General features: G+C 42.0%; 1 protein-coding gene across 1 annotated transcript in view; it reads left to right on the forward strand.

Annotated features, from left to right (window-relative positions):
- The first annotated feature begins 328 nt into the window (after positions 1-328).
- zcchc7 (zinc finger, CCHC domain containing 7) overlaps positions 329-19,190 on the forward strand; it is a 50,248-nt gene continuing 31,386 nt past the window's right edge. The window contains exons 1-3 of the mRNA XM_071504686.1: positions 329-421; positions 4,608-5,235; positions 6,708-6,930. Coding sequence (XP_071360787.1) covers positions 4,714-5,235; positions 6,708-6,930 — 745 coding nt within the window. The 5' untranslated portion in view covers positions 329-421; positions 4,608-4,713. The remainder of the gene's footprint in view (positions 422-4,607; positions 5,236-6,707; positions 6,931-19,190) is intronic.

Raw genomic sequence — 19,190 nt, forward strand, 5'->3', positions numbered from 1 at the left:
CTTATCTTAAACTGCCCCCAACTAAAATATTAAATGAAATAAAACTTTTAAAAAAAAAAAAAAAACTTTTTCATGTTTCAACTGATTTGGTTTATATTGTGTCTATAGGCTGTATATTTTTAAATTAATTTAGATAGTGCGGTGTCTGAAATCCTGGATTACTAAATTACAAGCTCTGATGCTTGGATTTCTGAATCATAATAAAATCATGCCAGCCCAGCAAAAACTGCAGTCTGACAACATCCAGTCTGTCATGATTGGCCCACAAACATCACTAAAATAACGGGAAACGAAGGGAAACGTTACGGTCGACCAACCTATTTTCCTCGGACAAACCCGGAAATAGTTTGCCTGTTTGCCTCTGGCTGGAAGCAGGAGAGCAGCTCCGACACCTGTAACCTCTCCAGTTTGTTGGATAAAGGTGAGCTCCTGCTTGCTGTCATTTAATGTGAGATATATACACTGGTGGCTTCGAGTAGAGCGACTTTAGCGCCATGTGTTTGCTTCTTTTCATGTGTGTTTGTGACCGCGGTGCTTCATTGTTTACATCCGACCGGCTGCTCATAAACACGTGGACGGACAGGAGGGACACATGCTAACCAGGGACTGTCGTTACGTGGAAATGAACTGAAATAATCACCACCCAGCGACAGGTTTCAAGCTCCACTGTGTTTTTGGGCTAAGTAAGCTCTAGACATGTAACGCTAACATCTCACGGAGCTAACTTGTGCCTCAGTCTATCTGCTAGCTCGTTAGCATCCAGCACCTAGCCGCAGCTACCACCATGCTAACTGCAGTCAGAGTGAATAATCACCTTTAAAAAAAACTGAGGTTTCAGTTTTGCTTGTCATTGTTTTGAAACAGTGGGCTGTGCGCTCAGGACCCCAGTCTGTCACTACAACCGAACAACATGACAACACGGCACCTTCAAATCACTGAACTTATTTCTTTATTAATCCCAAAGAGACAGTGCAGCATAACTGCAGCCACTTCACATAAATCACAAAAACAACATACGACCTTAGACTTAATTGCACACAGTAACTAAATAGACTAAATGAAATAGAACATGAACAGAATAGAGACTCAAGCTAGACTTATACTGTGAGCTGAATATACACAGCACAATTATAGTAATAAAGTATAATACACTGTATGTTACTGCAAGTCAGGTGGAGAGTCTAAAAAAAGTACAGTATAAACTGAATATGTGTAATGTACACTATATGGTAACAGCACACACAGGCAGTGCTTTTTAGGAATATCAACAGATGAATCTGAACTGTAATATGTAATGGATAATGTAACTTAAAGTCCAGGGGAGCACTCATCAGTGTACAGATTGATGGCAGCTGGCTGGCTCTGATGTTGCTGCCCTGGCAGATAGCAGTGAAGAATAGTGCACTGACCATAGCAGACTGGGGAAAGACTTGCAACATCCTGCTGCACACATAAAAGGACCTAAGATTCCTCAACAAGTAGAGACTGCTCTGTCCCTTCCTGTAGGCAGCCCCCGTGTTGTGCTTTCAAACCAGTCTGTTGTCAAGGTGGACTTGACTCCTCTGTATCCGTCTGCCACCTCTACTCTTTTCCAAGAATGGAATTGGTGTCTAACATCGTCTTTTGAAGGGATGACATTAATGCGCTGACTAAACACTAGTGATAATCTGATTTGTGCATGCTGTACACACAACACACAGTATTCAGGTCCTAACTCAAGTAAAAGTAGCAATACTGCAATATAGTAAGAGGCACTTGGATTGCATTGTGTCCCATCCATGACATCCATGACATATGCTTATTGATGCAGCGGCACACCAAAACCTAATCAGATCGCTTGCTCCATATGGAATACCTGTGATGTAGGTATGAAGTTTCTCTTAAGTATTTTTATTGACGTATTGCATTCACAAAAAATTAGACCAATGAAGTGGTTAATTAGCAAAAATTTTAATATCAACATGATTGTCTTTACCTACTACATACCCTGTATCGATATGAATTGGTTAGTTTAAAGTGTTTAGGAGTTACAGCAGTTTCTGTTAATCCAGTGCTCCCTCACTAACAATGTATACCACAGGGTACTACAAAATCTGAAAATTTTGGAATCTGATCTGGTAATTTTGTGGGTGGGAGTTGGGGTGGTGGGGGGTGCAGTTTGAGATAAGCTTTTGTATTTTCTTGCTGGAAGTAGCTAATAGAAAATGGTAAATTGTGGTTATTGTGTCTACAGAGTCACAGACACCAGCAAGACAAAATAATGCCGTGCATACCACATAGCATGGTGGTGGGACATAAAAAAAAAAGAATATAACAAGTAAAAATCCTGCATTCAAAATTTTAAATACAGATGTTTTGGACTCAAAAGTAAAAAATATTAATCACGCAGAATGTCCTCTGTCAGTATTTGGTATTGTTAGATTATTATTGATGCATTACTTGCAAGCATTACTTTCATGTTTTAATTTGTCCAGATGAAACAGCTTTTAACTACTTTATTACACCGTTGGGTAGTTTAATCAATAACAAGGCATCATATTTAACTTTTTTCTGTGGAAAACCTCAATCTGCAAAGCAACGCGGAACTATAGCTGTAAAATAAATAGTGGAGTTAAAAACCACAATTTTTCCCTCTAAAATGTGATGGAGTCTAAGTACAAATAGCCTAATCAATATTGGATTCCAATACTGAGATTACCATTCACAAGGTACTTCTAATAATTTACACCTGTGCTTTTTCCAGTGGAACGTGTCAACATGTCTTACGTGGAAAAGCCCTTTGAGATGTGAGATATCCCACCTTTACAGATGCAGCAGAGCTAACAGGAGAGATATCAAGATGTCTTGTACAGTCTGTACACACCCACACGCTCCTGAGCAGTGCCGTAATTAGGCAAATTAAGTGAAAACACCTGTGTTGGCAGACCGTGACTGTTCAACACTTAACATTCCACCACTGTAAGACACAGCCAGTCGTTTGTCAGGTCCAGGTCCGTTTGCACTGCTAAACTTCAAAACTGTCGCTCTCCCTCACCCTCCCCTCACCTCAGAGTCTTCTTTCCGTCCCTTTAATCCCTGGAGGGCGGCTTGTGGCTGTCTAGCGTGGCGTTTCTGCAGTGTGTGCGGCCTGAGAGCCAATCATCTCCAGCCATCATGGCACAGACACGCAGGACTGGACAGAGCAATGGGCCGATGCCCCCTCTCTGTCCAGTGTGTGTGTGTGTGTGTGTGTGTGTGTGTGTGAGTGAGAGAGAGAGAGAGTGAGTTAGAGAGACCGAGATTGGGAAATTAGCAACACTGTGAGTTTTGCAATGAGTAGTAAGTAGATAATTTCAATGTTTCCAACATAATCAGTCAAAGTGGGCCTGGTTTCAACACTCAACATAATCTGTTATGTTAAATGTTTGTTGAAATCAGCGCCGGACAGATGATAAACCTGGATCCATGCTGTGTCTCAGCACCTAAGCTGTGGTGAAATGCTCTACAGATAACAGATAAAAAATAAAAAAAAAAGATAAAAAAAAAAAAGAAATGAGCACAGCTGAACCGTGCCGTCTTTCAGCTTTGTTAACAAGCCCTTATGGATTTCAGAACAAGACCAAAATCTGTGCCCTTCCTGTAATTGATGCTGGCCTGTGTCCACTTATTCTTTAGTGCTGTAGATTATTTTTTTAAGTAACTGTATCTTGGGGCAGAAGTGAACAATTATTTTCATTATTGACTAAATGATTAATTGTTTTTTCTATAAAAAAAATCTGAAAATCATTTTAAAAAATGTCTCATCATGGTCTGGTCTGACGAGCAGTTGTAAACCTAAAGATACAGTTAATTGTCATAAAGAAGAACAAAGATAAAGAAAAACATTAAATCCACACATTTTAGAAGCTGAAACCAACTAATGTTTGGCATTTTTGCTTGAAAAAATGATTCAAACAATTAATTGATTATCAAAATTCATGCCAATTCATTTTCTAGCGATCAATTAATTGACAAATAGTTTGAGCTACACTGTATTTGCAGGTATTAGTGGATCAGGCATCAGCTAGATGTAAGCGTCACGTGAAGACAGAGACAGTTCAAATTTGACATAATATGTCAAATATATTATATAGATTTCAATCTGGAGACAGAATAAAACTGTTATAGATTGGTACTTGATTTAGCCAATACTCTGATGATTAATAATTGATATTTTGCTGTGAAGGATTACATATGTAGAGATACTTTATGTTACTGGTAATGGTAATCTGATGACATGCTTTCTAGAAGGCTGACAGCAATGTAAATGTGTTAAATCCTGAAACAATTTTGAGATTCATTCATGTGTCAATCTGCTGTAAATTAATTAACAACTATTTTGCCAATTGAGAGGGCAAAATTAACTGTTTAATATCTTACTTTGGGCTTTTGAAACCTGTAATTGGAGTCCAAACTAGAATGAAAAGGATTAGCAAGAATATGAAGTATGCATTGTAAATGGGCTGAACATGCAAAAGTGCAGTTTTTTTAAGTGCAAATTAAATTTAACAATACAGTATTTGTAGTGATCAGTTGATTATTCTAACCTTAATTTGTTTTTGTTTCTGTGCTTTCATCCCTATAGACAGCTTCAACCACTGAGGTCACCATCACCCCAGCTGTGTGTGTGTGTGTGTGTGTGGGTGGGTGGGTGGTTGCTGGTGAGGAGGTGTGTGTTGAGGGTGTTTTAGAGCGATGTACTGTACCTACCAGGACCGTGAGGAGTTGGAGGATGATCTCTACCGCGAGGATGATCGAGACTCTGAGGGGTCAGAGGCCAACAGCGAGCTTGAGTTCCGCCTCTATAGCCAGCTCCACTACTCCTCTAACGCTGGGGAGATGGAGGAGCAGGATGCCAGAGGTGAGGAGGCGGAGGGTCAGGACAGCCAGCAGCCGGAGGTGACTGAGAAGACTGTAGATGTTGATGGAGTAGTGGAACACACTGGAGAAAGTGGGCCTCCGTCACCTAATATGAGCAGGCTACGACAACACCTGAAGAAGAAGAAGGACGGAGAGAAAAGTGATAAGCAGAAGAAGGGGAAACGTGATCCTAAAGCTCAGAGGACGTCGTCATCACTTTTTGAGGAGGTGATCGTGATTGACTCCGGCCCTGACATCATCTCCATCTCTGACGACGACACTGCCGATGATGAAGGGGTCTGTGCTTTAAAGGGTCAAGGGTCACACCGGCTGCAGACCTCCACCCCAGCACATCAGGTAGAGGACAGAGAAAGCTGCTGTGTGCATGTGACTGCTCTGATGTATGTAATTGTCTACAGTATTGTTCATACAGTTAGTTTAAGTCACTGCTTGATGTAACTGCTGAACTACTATTCCATACAGACTTAACTATACAGATCTTCTTTTAGTTCTAAGCAGAGAAGCTGAGGAAGAGAGAATAACACTATGTTAAAATTGGTTAAATCACATATTTAATCGAGTTGACAACAACTATACTTGTTACTGTGAGTGCAATAAAACTGTCGCGAGTAAAAAGCTACTAAGAATAATTTATTAAAACACCTGTTCAACTGGCATATGTTTGCAGAAAAACAATATTTTCAACTGCTTTGCCACTGTCTCCCACCCACCACCTCAATGTTTAAGCTGTGACATGCTTATTAGGCTAATAGCAACTTGTTATGAACAAGCTAAAACATAAGCTGACTGTTTGTAGCTAACTGTTCTGCCAAATTGGTCATGTAAAATTAAAGTAAAATTCTTGTAGACTTTCTGGCTGTGACGACAGCCCCCACTCCCTCTACCAGTGGTACCTGTACCTTTTGTGTGATGAAGAGTCATGACTGGGGATCATAAATTCTTTGTAATAACCACAATTCATAGAGAATGTTCCTCTTGTGTCGTCTTGGTGAAGACAAACACTGTAGCAGCACAAACAGCAGATAGACTGTGTCCTCAAGATCACATATCATATATTTACTACAGTGTAACCGTTAAAGCTGATGCCTCATTCTTGCAGTACATGTTGTGACTGCTGATTTGTTCTTGCCTTCTAATGCCACTTTCACATGATATTGAATGGATCCCATGTGTATGCAAGCATTCAAGAGTGTAATGTGATTGTAGAGTTGGTTGTTTGACAGGTTAGAAGTGCTGTGAACTTACAGTATATACATAAAATTTCTATTCGGTTATCTTTACAGATGGACTTTTCCTGATTTGAATTTGAATGCCTTTTGCTGCACGTCTGTGTTGTAAAGCACTAAGTCACACACATGGACATAAAGGACGTTTCCCATTACCAATTATGTAATTTTGTTACTGTCGCTCCACTGCAGATCAGCAAGGACTTGCTGTCTGAGGAAACACTATAAGGGAATTTCATACTAAAGACAGTATAACTTTGAAAGATATGAATTTGATTTATGTAATTCAGACTGCTGGAACCTCACATTAACTTCAGATAAAGTTGGGACTAATTGGGACTAAAGTTGAAATTGTCCTCCATCACTTGTATTGGAAATGAGGGATGATCACAGCAAACAATCACTGCAGCAATAGTGGGGCGTGTAGTCATGCCAAGGTATGGTTTGCTGCTGTACTAGAGCACTGACCAAAAGTTTAACTGTAATAGAATTTATTTATATTCAAACAAGAGGTGAGGCTTATGTGAAAGAGGCTGACCTTTGTATTAACATCAACAATATGGTTGTTGTTCGGTAATCTAGGGAGACCAGAAAAGGAAGAGGAGTCTCAGTGTGCCGGTGACTTTGGATTCCAGCAGCTCAGAATCGGATTCAGAAGAGTCTGAATCTGAATCTGATGCGTCGGATTCTTCGGATTCACCTGATTCGGATGGTCTAGAAAACTGGATGATCCTGGGGCGAGGGAATCAGGAAGGAGACCAGTCCATCTCACTCAACCTGGAGGGAGGGTCTGACAGCAATGCAGGTGTGTCTCGTGTGTGTGTGTGTGTGTGTGTGTGTGTGTGTGTCTGTGTGTGTGTGTGTGTGTGTGTGTGTGTGTGTCTGTGTGTGTCTGTCTGTGTGTGTGTGTGTGTCTGTGTGTCTGTGTCTGTGTCTGTGTCTGTGTGTGTTTGTACTGTCTGCACTGGGTATGTTGAGCATTGTTCAAAGCTTTGTGATATGTTTTTGTGCCTTTGATTGTGTGTATGACCAGGAGAATAGAAGCAGCGACTAATTTTGTATGGTCCAGCTCATTCAGAACACTTAGCCTACCTGCAGCACATTGATAAGGAGCGGGCACAGCAAACAGCTGCACTATGAACATTCTGTGTGCGTGCATGTTTGTATGTACACGTGCAGCATCTGTTTCTGCATGTTTACAAATTTGTAAGCTCTTTGCATTCCCAGCACTGTCTGCCCAGTCGCTCTCTTCCCTGAGCCATCTTTAAGTATGTTTGTGTGCATTACGTATTGATATGTGCGTGGAGGCTTGTGCGACTGTGAATATTTGTGTTTATAAAATATTCCAGTTCTAATCAGCATGCATGTGTACATACACACGCATACCAACAGTCATAACGCTAATGCCAAAAACAAACAAACTGAGAGACAACAACGCAGGAGGAAAGGGAGGGGAGGTCGGGAGAGATGGGAGTAATCAAAAAATGAATAAAAATGTTCCCTGCAAATCTCTCCAGATCTACACATTATCTTAACCTGCAGCCTCAGCAACCTCTCCAGCTACTCTCCAGCTCACCCCCTCCTTCTCCCTCCTACCTAACGCTCTCCCATCTCATTCTTTTATCCTATTTTCTCACTATTGTGCTCTCTCTCCTGCTCTCCCTCTCTCTGTGTCTCTCTCACTGTTTCTTCCTCATTTGAATTTCCCTGGGCTGATGTTTCTGCAAGAGTGCTCACTGCCTCCTCTACACACAACTGGGCTAAAGGAGGGGGTCTGGAGTTGGTGGGAAGGCTTGAGGTTTTGGCCTGGTTTTGGGAGGAAAGGAGGATTTTAGGTCTCTGTGTCTCTTTCTCTCCCTCTCTCTCGTTTGGCTTCTCTCTGTGATCTTTGGAGCTTGACCTCATATCTGCACATGGGGGACCATGGGGGGCCATGGGTGTGGTGTGGAAGGGGTCTTAAAATGGGAGGGATGGGGGAGGGTTTTGCCCCAAAAAAAAAAAAAAAGGAAATGAAGAAAATTTTAGGGTTGAGCCTCAACAGTCTTGAGCTGTGCCCCAGTTCTATACTGCACACTAATTCTGAGGGGTGTTTCGGTCTGTTGTGTGTTCTCACAAAAAATGCAAGACCAAAACAAACAATGGTTTGATCCCAACAAGAATTGTCTGTGACGTCTAATACAGCCTTTTCCTCTGTACCACAGAGCTCCGTTGGTGTCCAGACACTATTAAAACACATCAGTGAGCCACACTGTTGTACTGGGTGATATGTTGTTTATTTGAGTCAGTCCTAATGTTTGCTAAAAACACAGTACCAAAAAAAGTGAATATGAAAGCATGTATGTGTGATCTGTTTTTAAAGGTTTAGTTCTTGAGGCTGGGAGGTACAGACGCATTGTTGGTTTTGGTCTTTTCATGGGATTTGTTCATGAAAATATGGAACTCCAGCCAAGGTGCCCTGCTGCGCTTTATGGCAGAGGTGGGCCACCACACCTGAAACAAAAACCACCTCTGCTAACTTGAACACACATTTATGAAATAAGACATTAACAAAAAACCAAAAGAGCAGAGGTGCTAGGAAGGCCTACCTCCCCTGTTCTTTCAAGACAGTATCTGTACCAAATAAATCCCTGTTTTCCCATGATGCTTTTCACAAGGGAAATGAAAAAGCTGGTCACAACTGCAAAACATAAAAAAATGCAGATGGTGGTGTGATAGCTGTAGGAGGATACTGGAAAACTTTAAAACAGTGAAGTATACTGATTTCATATATACAAACAACAAAAGTAGTGAACTATACATTTGATAAAACCAAATACTAATAGACATGTACCATATAATACATACTGTGTGCACAGCATTGATTATCCATATTCTCCTCCTTCCTGCTGCTGTAGGTTTAATATTGTTTGAAAACATGATAGTTAATGGACTTATTTTATTCTTCTGGGAATTCGTTTCACACACTCCTTTTTATTTTCCAGAGAAATGGGGAGAGAAGGCCAATTTCAGGTCACTGAGATGTGGCTGGTTGAATTTTTATGACTACAACAAGCGTTACATCCATAACCCAGGGCTGTTGGATGCATATAAAGATTGTTTTCTGTTTTTATATGCCATGGTGTGTGTTGACTCTTGTAGGGTGAGTGCCAGCTTGTGTTTTCACATTTGTGTTTGTGTGTGTGTACGTGAGTAACAAGTTCACACAGCAGTGACTAATAGTATTTGTACGCCTAAACCCCATCTCAGCATCACCATCAAATCACATTCACTACACTTAGTCTCCCCCTCTCACCTCCAGATATTGAATCCTTTCATCCTCTTTCTCTCTTTCTCATTCTGTCTCTCTCCTACATGGTGTCACTTGTTCACATACTTTTTACAATCTAATCTTTTCTCGCTCCTTCACATATGGTTTTTTTTATCAAATACATGGACACATGGAGACACATACACACACATGTACAGCTCGAGTGGCTATCAGTCACCTGGCTGTGAGGGGCAGCTGTTGGTGGGTGGATCTGTAGGGACAGTGGATAAGGAAAAGAGAAAAGATAGTAGAGAAAAGGGGGATGAGCGAGGGCCGTCTGCCTGTCCGGCAGCCATGCAGCAGCAACCAGACGGAACAAGAGAGAGAAAGCAGGGCTTCCCAAAATCCAGCTCAGTGCCTCTCCCACCCGGAGAGGTGTGCGTGTACATGCCTGTGAATGAATCTGGCGTGTAGGCGGGGTGTGCTGAAGCTAAACTTGAATCGTAAGTGGTTAAACTTCACTCAGTGGTCACACTTTTTTTTCTCTCTCTCTCAGTTGCTCCCCCCAGTTCTCTCTTTTTTTTTTTTTTCTTTTTTTGGTCCCCTCGGTCTTGGTCAGTGCACACCAAACTTTGTTTGAGGCTTAGAGAGTCAGCTCTGGCTCACTATCGGGGTGGCCGATCACATCAGAGTGAGTCTGAGTGTGTGTGTCAGATGTGTGTGTTTCTCTGAAAGTCTTGGTAAATTAGAGAAGGGAGTGTGTTTGTGTGTTTGTACCAAAACGATAGCTCTCTCTGTCTCTCAGTGGAGGAAGGTAAGCTCTTCTCTTCTCTCCTCTCCTCTCATCTAGTCTCCTCTCCTCTCCTCTCTTCTGTTCTCACCTTCTCTCCTCTCCTCTCCTCTCCTCTCATCTCCTCTCCTCTCATCTCCACTCCTCTCCTCTCCTCTCATCTCCACTCCTCTCCTCTCCTCTCATCTAGTCTCCTCTCCTCTCCTCTCCTCTCCTCGAGCTGCTGTGTTTCATAGTCTTGTCATGCTGTTCAGTTTGGGTTGGCATAACAAAAATGTTTTCATAGTCTCTAATTAAAAGCTGTGGTACGAGTGTTTTCACTCTGTACCTTCATGTGTGTTGTGAATAAGTGATGCTACTTTGGGCCTTGACCTTTTTCCTGCAGACCTCAGTTGGCCTTTGTACATTTTGAGGTGTGTATCATTGTAGCTCACATGCCAGTGTACAGTAAGAACAAAATGAAATATGGATTTAGTTGACTTGTCTGTGTTTGTGGCTCTGATTACGATTGAGAGTGCATGTTTATGTTCAGGGCATTGGGATTGTAAAATGAGATTACAATGGCATGTTGGGTGCCACACTAGGTGTGTGTGTGTGTTTGTGTGTGGCAGTGTGTGTGGGTGTTGTGGGTGTGTGGGTGGGCGGGCAGGCACTGCAGAAGGGAGGCATGGATAGGATCAGCTCTTATCTTGGCTGCCCAGTGCCACACGAGGTGTAACGCCACACCCACACTACCACACAGAGTGTTTGAACAGGCACACACACACACACACACACACACACACACACACGCATTCTCACCACGAAATCGCTGTGCCATAGTTTGACTTGTATTATCCATTTTTTACAGAAGATATGCAAATTAGATGAGACTACTTTGTAGGCCTAATATTAGCGTATGCAAAATAAATCGTACAAATTCAGTTGAGAGCCTGACGCTTTCATTTTTAAAAGCTTGCGACTGAACAACTGTAAACGAAACAGCAGTTTCTTTGTAATATGAAAAATCCCCTCGGTAAGCGGTCTGATTTGGTGACAGCCTCCATCATGTTGCTTATCTAATCTTTGTAGGTCACCTTATTAAACATTTGGCCTCTACATTGTCATTTGCTTATTGAAAAGAATTATTTTTGTTGCTTGGATTCAGTTTTATTTAGCTGAAGATGACGTCTATGGGCATTTACCATTTATTGATGTACTCATCAGTGTGTGTGTGTGATGAGTATACCGTGAACTCAGCCTTCACTTTTACTATAACTATTTTACTAAAAATATGCACAGCTGTGAAGAAAGTTTCAGTAAATTACTTATTTCACTTTTCATTGTTAATCTCTTGTTCATGAACAGATCAACTGTCAATTCAGCTTTATCAGTTGTGTTTAATCCGTCTTGTACCTTAGACCCATACACTCCTGATTACCCCGTGAGTAAAAGTGAGGAAAACTGGTCATCTACACGAGTGACGAACAACAGGAAGGAGGCAGTATAAATTCAGATCAAATCAGAAGGAATGTGAAGTAACACTTGAGTTTCTATCCAAAGAAATCTGTGTGGAAGGACAGACAGCGGGGCTCAGCATCAGACACCGGGGGGGGGGGGGGGGGGGGACAGAGAGAGAGATGTGTGGGTAAACTAAAGTGGATGAGACAGGCCTTGAAAAGGACTGGCCACGGTGCTGCTGTCCGACAGGGCCGGTTTGTCTTCAGGCTAAGATCTCAGAAAGGATCGAACACGGCTCTGTCTGCACTCACACTGACATCCAGCGCTGTCTGTCAGTTACTGTACTGATGGTTCTACAGTCAAACCCTCTCGTATAACACTTGACCTGGTGTGGCTCCGCACAACACCACAGATCTGGTGACATTTTTTTTCTTCTTTTTTTCTTTTTTCTTTTCTTCCCTGAGTGAAATGAAACGGCTGTTTGTCTTGTGAGCCGTTTCAGATTCGCGACATGTCGGAAACATTTGAATCGGCTTCTTTGAAGCTTTAAGTTGACACAGTGTGAGTTGTTGCAGTGTTATGATGGTACTGAAATGAATTAGTGTTCACTGATATTAGATTTTGCTCCATGGTTCTGGTCAAATGTGAAATTGAAAAAATGTGATTTAAGTCAAAAATGTTTTATTTTACATCATTATAGAAATAGAAATTTAATTTTGATAATGTTGCATGGATGAATAATTTATTGCAAACCGTTTTTTTCTTCTACTTGCATTTCCATGGCAGGATCACTGTGCTGCTGTTAGCTGCTGCAGACTTTTCTAATTTCAGCTGTGGTTAGGTCTCTTCTGCGCTGATATGTAGGGTTTATTTACACCATATTTATCTGCATCTGGAAGGGACAAGCCATCCTGTCTGAAAGTAATCTTTTTCAAAATAATCTATGAAAATTTCTCTATTTTTTTCTTGGAAACTTTGACTAAAAAATACCCACAGACATCTGTGGTTGCGGCTGCAGGTGCTCATTTGTATTAATGCTCACTGTTTGTTCGTCAGAGTGAGTGAGAGGCAGCATTTAAATAATCTAGTAGAAAGCAGTTTGGCTAAACTTGCAGACACCCACACACCCCAGCCATAGCTGCCTTGAAACTGACATTTAGAATTTGAATTGAAGTTGGTTCGAAATTGTTCTTCTCATTTATCATTTGATCATTTATTATGATAGACTCTTATAATGGACTGTGATGGTTTAATTATTTTGTGTTGAGGAAATGAGAAAACATTTTAGAGTGAAAGTGAAGGTGTGATGCGAGGTTGGATGTTGTGTGTGTTGGAGTGTGAAGGTGTGTGCATCTAAAGACAAAAGTGTGTGTATGTGAGTGAGAGAGAGAGAGAGAGAGAGAGAGAGAGAGCCGGTGTCAGCCTCACCACGCCTGAGGTGAGCCCAATAACCGTGCCTTGGCCCACTGGAATGGAGTTTCACCGTCTTTAGTTTCGAATAGAGGAAGAATGTGACGTTAAATGAAATGGTTTTCGTCGCGTTAGGTTTTTTTTATGTGGCGCTCGTGAATTGTGGTTTTTGATTTTTGTTATTAAATGTCAAATGTGCTGACGAAGGTGTCAGAAAGAGTGTCGGGTATATATATTTTCATTTTTTCATAGCAAAAGCACACAACCTCCCGTTTGCAGCAGCTGTAGCCTGGAGGAAGGGGTAATAAACTGGAGACCAGAGGGTCCCTACTGTACTTTAGTGTGTGTGCGTGTGTGTGTGTGTGCGTGTGTGTGTAGGGGGGATAGAATAGGGAATCCCACTCTTCTGCTTTAACTTTTATTTAACCAGGGTATCCCATTGAGAGAAAGAATCTCTTTTCCTGCAGACCTGCAGCAGACATTGTGCCCTGAAGCTACAGGATAAGACATCTACATGAATACACACACACACACACACACACACACACACACACACACACACACACACACACACACACACACACACACACACACTCATGTATGATTAAATAAAACGTCTAAAGCTCAACACCTTAATCCCACAATCCCACATTGTATGTAGTGGTGTACAGCACATGTGAGACAATAACAATATATTTAAAATGTCATATTATCGTATTTCTGTTTTCAACAGCCGTCTTGTCCTTTAAGAAGATCTGAAGAGGCGGGAGGGAAAGGACAGAGAGGAGACTTGCAGAGGGAAAAAAAATGTCAATTACAATTACCAATAATAATCATTATAATTAAGCAGTCACTTAATAGGAAATCAAATTATTGTGGGGGGTGACAGTAGGACAGAGGGAGCTCCCATGGGACTGTATTAATTTCTGTTCTTTTATTTGGCCAGAGAACTTTCCCCTTATTGTCTTTCTTTGGCTTTTGGGCAGGGAGGGGTTGTTGAGAGGGCTTTATTAACTGGTAGCCTAGGGTGGTGATATTTTTTTCTTTGGTGATGGTGTTGGTGGTGGAGGGGTGGAGGAGTTTAGGAGAAGGGGTTTAAGGGATATATATTAATATTAATACATTTTTGGGAGGAGAAAGAGGGGCAAGTGAGATGGGTGACGGCAGTTGTGGGGGGTGGGTTGGGGTGCGGAGGAGCATAGGCAGCCATGGATCCACAAAATCACCCCTTCTCCACTCGCCTCGTTCTTCTCCCCCTTTCTGAGCTCTTCGTCCGTGGGCTGCAGCACCAGCAGGGGTGAGAGCTGTTTCAGAATCAGAAGTTCAGTTTAACAGTCAACAGGATAAGAGGGAGAACCCCAAACACACAAAGACACACATTTAGGGTTAGTACACTCACTCCGGTATGCAAAGGGGTTGCCTAATAATAGCGAGGCAGTGTTTTTCACAAAGTCCCAGAGGACGTGTGTGTGTGTGTGTGTGTGTGTGTGTGTGTGTGTGTGTGTGTGTGTGTGTGTGTGTGTGTGTGTGTGTGTGTGTGTGTGTGTGTGTGTGTGTGTGTGTGTGTGTGTGTGTGTGTGTGTGTGTGTGTTTGGCAGTGTACCACATAGACACACAAGTGTGCCTGTTTAGCAGTTTCCTCTCCAGAGGCTCCTGGCAGTGTGTATGTGGCCATTCCAAGGCTTCTCCCCATGTCTCTTAATTAAGGCACTCGTCAGACAGAGACCAGCTGGGCCTGGTCTGGCCTAGCTGGCACTCACCACAGTTTCAGTCAATCTAGCTCATCCCTCGTCCTCCTGTCTTTCTCTTTCTACCTCACCCATTTTCCCTTCGTCTCTTCCTCCTTTGTTGATTTCTCTCCTGTTTGTTTGTTCTCTTGATTGTATTCTGCTTTTACTGACGGTCTTGTCCCTCTTCATCACTGTATATCGATGCTAATACTCTCTGTGTGTTTATGTGTAGTGTAAGCTAAACTGGTTGACCTTTCCATCACACCTGCCTTCAATAAAGCACTAATTAGGAGTCCCATTAGGATCTGAGAGATTGCCAGTTAATAGGCCCTTAAATACCAGGATTTATGTGTTTGGTTTGGTGGAACGAGCTAAATACTCAGCAGTGGTCATGGGAGGCAAATGCCAGATCACACTTCTGTTTCTTCTCGGACAGGACTATAGGTAGCGACTATATGTTAAAAACATTTAGCAATGAGAACATCAGTTGTTAAAAGAATCAGATAATATGGGTTTGGGCCATTTTTAATTGACAAACAGTGTTTGTCAACCTATCATATCCCCCCCCAAATATGTGGATATTTATTTGGGGTGTATTACCAAATTTACTAAAGTGGCTAAAATATAAGGTCTTCAAAAAGTTCTGACTGCTGGTACACTGTCATACTTGGTTGATATTGCTTCTTTGGCCACGTTTCCTTTGGAAACTGGCACTGAATAATAAAGGTAAAACCTACACACACACATGTCTTAAACAACTGAATGGTTCAGAAAAGAATATGTTTGTGTGATCAGTAGTGAAAGGATTTTAATGTGGTAATAAGGGGAAGGTCATTTATCGGCATGATGTCTTGCTGATTTCTAAAACGAACACAGACTAAAGGTGTCTCAGAAATTCAACGTGAGCGTGTTTCTATACCCACACTCCACCTTTCTTCCCCTAACCCTTCTGCTCCACCCCTCCCTCCATCCATCCCATTTCTTTATTCCTCCACTCCCATTCCCAACCATCCTTCCATGCAACTAGACCAAGCCCTGGTTACGTGGCTGTTGCTATGCCGGGCTCGCAGGGTCTGGATTCATGCTATAGGCTTGCCTGTGCTAATCCAGCTTGTATCAGAGATCTGTTTGAGAGGTTACACAGCTGACAGTGAACAGTGTGTCCTCATTCTCCACATCCAGACTTCCACCAGAGAGGCCTGATGTGTCTTAATGTGGTAAACTGTGATTATCACTGGGCTAAGTTTCCTGTGTTGGAGAAATGGCCCAGCATTGGTATGACTAGTTCACCTTGCACACCCGTGTACCTGAATTTTGTATCATTGTGTGTCTGCGAATGAAGTTTAAGTCTCTGCTCGTGCACGTTTTCCCGCGTGCACACACACCCGTGCATTAGCACACCTAGGCCGCCCCTTTATCCGGGGGATTATGGTTAAATGGAATGCTGAGATTCTGGCAGCGAGCGACCGATAAAGCTGAAGTCGGCGTTGGGAGAGAAAATTAATTATTGAGGATAAAATCAGAGTGAAAGAGATAGTTACCAACTCGTTGGGGAGTTTAGTCATTGATATTTCGGCGCAGGCTTCCAGACAACATGCAGAGTTCATCACTCTCCTAATGTGAGACTAGTTCTGTGTGTTTGTGAGCGAGCGTGCATGCACATACGAGCAGGGCTTTGCAAACTTTTAAAGGTTTTGGTCAGATATCTTCAAATAGAAAGTATTTGAGCTTTATGCAGTCTTTACATACTAATTGAGCATTTTTTTTTTGGGGGGGGGGGGGGGGGGGGGATTAGCTGGAATGTCCTTAGGCTCTCCTGCAGCTCTAGGTTTCTACTTTGATTATTGACACTTTACAATACGCCCTTGTCTCGTATTTGTCATCTAACTTATAACTTATTTCTAAAATACAAAGTTTTTATTAAATTTGAATTTCGACAGAGTTTGTGGAGTTGATGTAAAAATCTATTTAAAAACCAAATTTATAATTTGATTCAGCCAAATGGTGGAAAGAATCCTACTGAGAATGCACTCTTTATCAAAGCTGGGTTTCTGAATTTCTGTTAGTACTGAATTCAAACATTAAACGTCAGTACGAGCTAATAAAAAATATTATTATGAAAACTAGATTCCAGAAGTGGTTTGTTTGTTGTTTAGTTTTCCACCTTTCAGCAGATTTAAATGCATTTGAAACTGAGAAAGTAATGATATTCTATTTAGTTGCATGAGGAAACTTTTCTGTTTCTAGCCTTGAGTTATTTAGGCTTAATGATGAAATTTTTCTCATATGCATTTTTGATATTGGAAATCAAAGGGTTATTGTGCAAGTAAAGAAAATATCCTAAAAATATTTCAGAGTTTCTATTTTAGGTTCACAGGAAAAAACAGCAATGTGTCTGTGATGTGTCAATGATTCCAGTTCATTCTTTTAATACTGTGTCATGGTTTGATATTCTCACAACCTACAAAAATAATTTTTGTTTCGTGACACCTAACACACCACCACTATACCATCTTGATGCACGTCTTCATTTTCTTGTTCTCATGTTGCCTTCATGTTTTTCTGCCTTTTTTGTCTTTTTGTCTAAATTCTTTGAGCTAAACAGGTTTTTTATATACTTTGTTAGTTCCAGTGGATTTATCAACATGCTTCCAGTTTGTAACTACTATGGTTTTTACACAAATAAGGAGAATAAACGACAAAACCAGACCCTTGTGCTTAAAGCTCACGGACTGGAAACAGTAAAAGTCAGCACGGAAAAGCGTTGCATGATTTTCTTTTTTTATTTAAGGGTGGTCACTGTTTGAAAAATCAGCTGTGAACAAATAACTGTCCGTGACCTTACAGGACTTCTTATATCTCCACAGGTGTGTGTGTGTGTGTGTGTGTGTGTGTGTGTGTGTGTGTGTGTGTGTGTGTGTGTGTGTGTGTGTGTGTGTGTGTGTGTGTGTGTGTGTGCGCAGGTGAGCGCATTTCTGTCCTCTGAGTGTAGACTGATCAATAGTAATTGGGTTGAGTGTCTCAAGCCTGTTTCTTTCCTTTGTACCGTGGCCCTTTTGTAGGCTGACACAGGGCCAGAAGAGAAAGGGGGACGGGGGAAGAGAAAGGAAAGGAAGAAAGAAGGGGGGAGACAGAGAGAAAATGGAGGATGTTTGCAAGTCGACGAGCATGACCGACTCCCTCAACCAAATCTCCGGATATTTATTCAGCATTACTCACTAATCTAAAAAAATCTTCCTCCCTTTCTGTCTCTCCTCTTTTCTTTTCATTCACACTCCGCACTGAAGGGATGTGGTGTGTATTTGTGTGTGTGTGTGTGTGTGTGTGTGTGTGTGTGCAGGTTTCTACAGAGGGGATACTGTAGGATGATCTTAAAGAGGTACGATAAAAAAAAAAAGAGATAACTTGTTAAGACGTATTAACAGGCTTCTCACCTCTTTCTCTCTCTTGCTTACAAACACAGGCACACTCCCAGAGTATCTCTCCATTCTCCTCCCTCGCTGTTCAGTCTCTTTTATGACTTCCATAAAAGCAATGTGTGTTGAGTGAGGGTGGCGAGCTCCAGCGGTATTAGCAGGGAGGCATTAGGCATAAACTCTAAGGTATATTAAAGCAACGGCCCTGTTGTTCATATAAACACGCCAATTCAATTTAGCCTGCCCCACGGGGAATGGGATTTCAGCAGCTACCGAGAGCAGGAGGAGGGAGGGAGGTAGGGGAGGTAGGGACGTAAGTAGTGGATGAGGTAAGACAAGAAGAGGAGGTGGGATGAAGGGATCTTGGGCAGAAGAGAAGGCAAGGTGAGGGAATAAGGAAAAGGGGGGGGTGAGGAAAAAGAGAAGGAAAGGTCGGGCAGAGATGTGGAGAGGCGTACGGGAGTGCCATGGTGGCTAGTTGCAGGAATTCATTATTGTTGTTGCATTAACTACCATGACGTAAGCACCTCTGCTTTTGTGCGTTTGTGTACGTGCGGGCATGCAGCAACGAGCACCACAGACACACATGCATGCACGCACTCTCTCACAGAACCCACACCCTGGCAGGCAGAGGGGCTGCCAGTGTCTGTGCGCCATTGCACGCTTGGACAGAGCGTTATGTGGGAAACCCTACAGTTATATTATTCAATCCAAATTCAAATGGGCTTGTCAGGGAAGCTCCTGCTTTTTATTACCTGTCAGAAAAACCAAGGGATGGACGGTGCAGAAGGGAGCAAATTAAACGACAGTAAATAAGACCCCCTATCTCTCTCTACTCTCCCCCTGCCATTCTGCCATTCCCCCCCTGCACTGTATTTTGGAGACACACGCATTTACAGATTTTGACAGCGTGTTGTTGTTCGACTCTATCTCTAGTTTACCTTAACCAGGTTTTATCTGTCAATCAGATGCAGGAAGACCTAATTATTTTGTTCATCACGGAATACAATCTCCAGCCAATATGGAGTCAAC

Source organism: Trachinotus anak, unplaced genomic scaffold, assembly GCF_046630095.1.
Source record: "Trachinotus anak isolate AG129_WGS33_773 ecotype Australia unplaced genomic scaffold, CSIRO_AGI_Tana_v1 ptg000019l, whole genome shotgun sequence".
NCBI classification, from domain to species: domain Eukaryota; kingdom Metazoa; phylum Chordata; class Actinopteri; order Carangiformes; family Carangidae; genus Trachinotus; species Trachinotus anak.